This window comes from Cucumis melo, chromosome 12 (genome assembly GCF_025177605.1).
Source record: "Cucumis melo cultivar AY chromosome 12, USDA_Cmelo_AY_1.0, whole genome shotgun sequence".
Lineage (NCBI taxonomy): Eukaryota > Viridiplantae > Streptophyta > Magnoliopsida > Cucurbitales > Cucurbitaceae > Cucumis > Cucumis melo.
Genome location: NC_066868.1, coordinates 9,398,971 through 9,402,332, shown reverse-complemented (window position 1 = coordinate 9,402,332; position 3,362 = coordinate 9,398,971). Strand labels below are relative to the sequence as shown.

The 3,362-nt window shown below is 31.9% G+C and overlaps 1 protein-coding gene across 1 annotated transcript; it reads right to left on the bottom strand.

Moving 5' to 3' along the window:
* Positions 1-219: 219 nt before the first annotated feature.
* On the bottom strand, positions 220-2,010 carry LOC103500718 (NDR1/HIN1-like protein 10). The gene is made up of 2 exons (XM_008464126.3): positions 1,515-2,010; positions 220-449 (listed from the first exon to the last, which is right to left on the bottom strand). Exons 1-2 carry the CDS (start codon positions 1,958-1,960, stop codon positions 329-331), a joined length of 567 nt encoding a protein of 188 aa, XP_008462348.1. The 5' UTR covers positions 1,961-2,010; the 3' UTR covers positions 220-328.
* Between the last annotated feature and the right edge of the window lie 1,352 nt (positions 2,011-3,362).

The following is a 3,362-nucleotide window of genomic DNA, read 5'->3' as shown; positions in this document are numbered from 1 at the left end:
GCAGGCTCACAATATATATATATATATATATATATATATATATATATATATATATTCTTTTCATGTTTATACACTACAACAAATTATAATCTATATTTTCACCTCACTTTTTTCAATCTGCTCTCCCCAATCCAAATCTCTCTCAACCTCTCTCAAATCTTCCATAACTATTCTTCTTCATTATCCGAAAAAAAAAAACCAAAGAATTCAAGAACTCTCTATCCATAAAGAAACAATAAATTAAAATAAAAAATAGTGTAAGTTTGGGTAACAAACGATATCTTTGGGATTATTCAGCAATAACTGTGCATCAAGATCGTCAAATCTCTCAAAGATCCACTTTGCATTTGGTATTATCAAATGTTGTTGAATCATTGATTTTAAGCAAGAGGTGATTACAATAGATCTCTAGCAACCGAGGTTTTGACATCCATTTCTCGACACTGTAACTGACAGAGACAAAGCCAACAAAAAGTAAAAGAGAGAGACAAAATTTAACATTGAAAAACCAAAATACAACAATAAAAAAAAAATAAAAAATACCTCTTTAGCATTACAAAATAAGACAGTTGTAAATATAACAATCAAATACAAAATAATTGAAAAGAACTATGAAAAAAGTTAAGATCCTCAGTTCTTGAAATATATTTGTAACAGACCAGTCAATCATAGATAATTATTATTCTGTTGCATATCCAATACATTTACCCTCAAAAAACAGATTTAGATTATGAAATTAATACTCTTGATAACAAATTAAAGAAATTTATTTACGAAAAGCAGTATCCATAAACTTAATTAGTTTTTAAAATCTGAAAAACAAGAAATAAAAGGGTTATAAGGTTAGCAATTTGGGTTAAAATTGAGGTAAATTCCAACAAATTTATTCTTTAAAATCATCCCAACCTTAATATCGCTATAAGGTAAAATATATGAAAATAAGAACACCAACTAATCATGCTTGTACTTTCAACTTCGAGAGGTTGGATACCTCCACTTCAACATTAAACCAATACATTTGAAAAAAAGGATCCAAAATTCTGAGCTCAAATTAACAATAGATAGCTTTTAAAACAGGTTTTTTGATGTTTTAGTTACATCAAGGGTGAAATTATCAAATTTGACGATTTTCCACGCAGATTAAGATCTTGCCCTCCCGTTTCTTTGAGTTAGATTTTTCAGGTCATTGCGCTCTCTCTCTATTTCATGTGGCTTTTCTCTCATTTTCTTTTCGATTTAGAAATTTTCCTCCTCACACCTATTTTCTCTCTCTCGCTTCCCTCGCCTTTTCTGATATGGGTTTTGAATTTTATGCTCCTTACTCTATTTTCTCTTGCTCCTCTCATTCCTCTAAGTTCAATTCTTTTTTCTCTTTTGCCAATTTTCGCAGATTATGAAACAAGCAAAAGGTAAAAATAAATATTAAAAAACACCTATGTTTTTAAAAGTTGAGCATATTCCATTTTGTCCAAAAATTTGGGTCTAACTTTAAAATTATCTCTAAATGAGTGTACCTGACTTCAGCTGAGAATTGTAGTTCTGGATTTATCTCTTCCGTGTACCCAAATGGGTATTCAAAGTTGACTTGGACGGCTGACCACAAGACGGTTTGGTTTCTGGGCGTGAGCGTGAAGGAGGGGATGGCGGAGGAAAACCTCACGCCCATGTTATCGACTATCATCCTCATATAATCCATGTGAATGGAGGCTCTTTTGTTCGGGTTGTAGCTTTTGACAGTGAATGCTATGGTGGCATTGAGCATACTAATAGTTGAACTATGGACTACGACTTTGCCAGTTTCCACAATGAGACGTGGGGTTTTGGGGATGACAACAAGCCAACATATGATCATTCCAAGAGCAACAAGGAATATTACTCCCAACAAGCTTCTTCCTACAAGTCTAATGAGCCTTGTGCGTTTTGTTATCCCATGTGTAGTAGTAGCAGTAGTGCTTCTCATTGTTCTTCTTCACCAAATCTTCACTTCTTTTGGGGTTTGATATTTGTTCTCTCATTGTATAAAGCGAAGGGTCATAGATGAGAAGTATAAGAAGTGTGTTTGTGTGTGTTTTTTGGTTTGCTTGATGAAGGAGTACAGGAATATGTGCCACTATTTACAATTTGGTTTTGTGTCTACTTGCAGTTCAAGATTTGGGTTGTGTCTTCATATTATGTTGGAGATATGTTATAGGCTAAAAATCAAGTCTATACATCGAAGCCGCTGACGTGGCAAAATCAGGGAAAAAGGGTAACATCGTAGGGCTATTTGTGTAGACACAGCTTGGAGATGGGAAAGAATTCAATATTAATAAAGTAAGGAGACTTTAGTTTGTGTAAGGTGTACATGTGTGTAAAGTTAAAAAGGTTGAGTAAACATGTGTGTTTTAGAAGTTTGTATTAGCCAATTTTTTATTTTTATCTTTTTATCCCCTAATTCAAGTAGGAATGTTAAATTAAATAGTATGAGAATTGTTAAAGTGTCTGAGAAACTTATATAGATCAGCATTGGGATTATCCCATCGCTCCATAAATAGAACCAGTCATACCATTCCGGCCAACAGGAGACAAATTAGAGAGAGAGAAAAATCGTTGAGTGACGTTATTCTTGCGAGCTACGAACAAAATTAAGGCTTGAGATTGAAGAGGTGGCAATGGGGTCAATGGGAAAAGTAGGGGCGTTTTGAAAGAAAAAAATATTGGGAGAAGGGCTTGCTTTAATTTTAAATAAATTAGATAAGTATGAGAACATTTTTAAATATAATGAAATAAATTAAAATATTTACAACATATAACAAAATTTTTGATTTTATCAATAATAATCACTGATAATTATTTACCAATATAACTAATTGAAGTATATTAGGGGTCTATCAATGTTCATCGTTGATAGAATCTGAAATGTTGCTATATTTTATAAATATTTCAATTCCCCTAAATATGGTTTTTTGAACATTTTTTTTCTTTGTTTTTGTTTTTAAAGAGAGAGAACCCGCCTCTTTTTTTTTTTTAATTTGTTTTAATCCCTTCCATATTTAGTTTCCTTCTTTTTTTTTTCTTTATTCATTTTATTTTACTTATTTTCAATCACATCTTGCTTCTTTCTTTTTTTGTTTGAAAACTTTTATAGACGTAACAAAACATCCAAATATTTCAATTAGCCCTTTTTTAAATATTTCCAATTTGCCCTTCCATCTTTTTTCTCTTCCTCGCGATTTCTTTCATTGTCTTCCTCCTGCGATTTCTTTTCATCGTATTTCTTCTTCTCCTCTTCTTTTTTTTCTGCTGCGATTTCTTTTCATCGTCTTTCTTCTTTTTCTCTTCTTTTTTTTGTTGCGATTTTTTCCATCGTATTTCTTCTTTCC

Coding starts and splice junctions, on each gene's coding strand:
- LOC103500718 (XM_008464126.3), bottom strand. CDS start 1,960: ATGAGAAGCACTACTGCTACTACTACACATGGGATAACAAAACGCACA. Junction 450..1,514: donor CAATTCTCAGCTGAAGTCAG/GTACACTCATTT, acceptor TGTCTCTGTCAG/TTACAGTGTCGAGAAATGGA.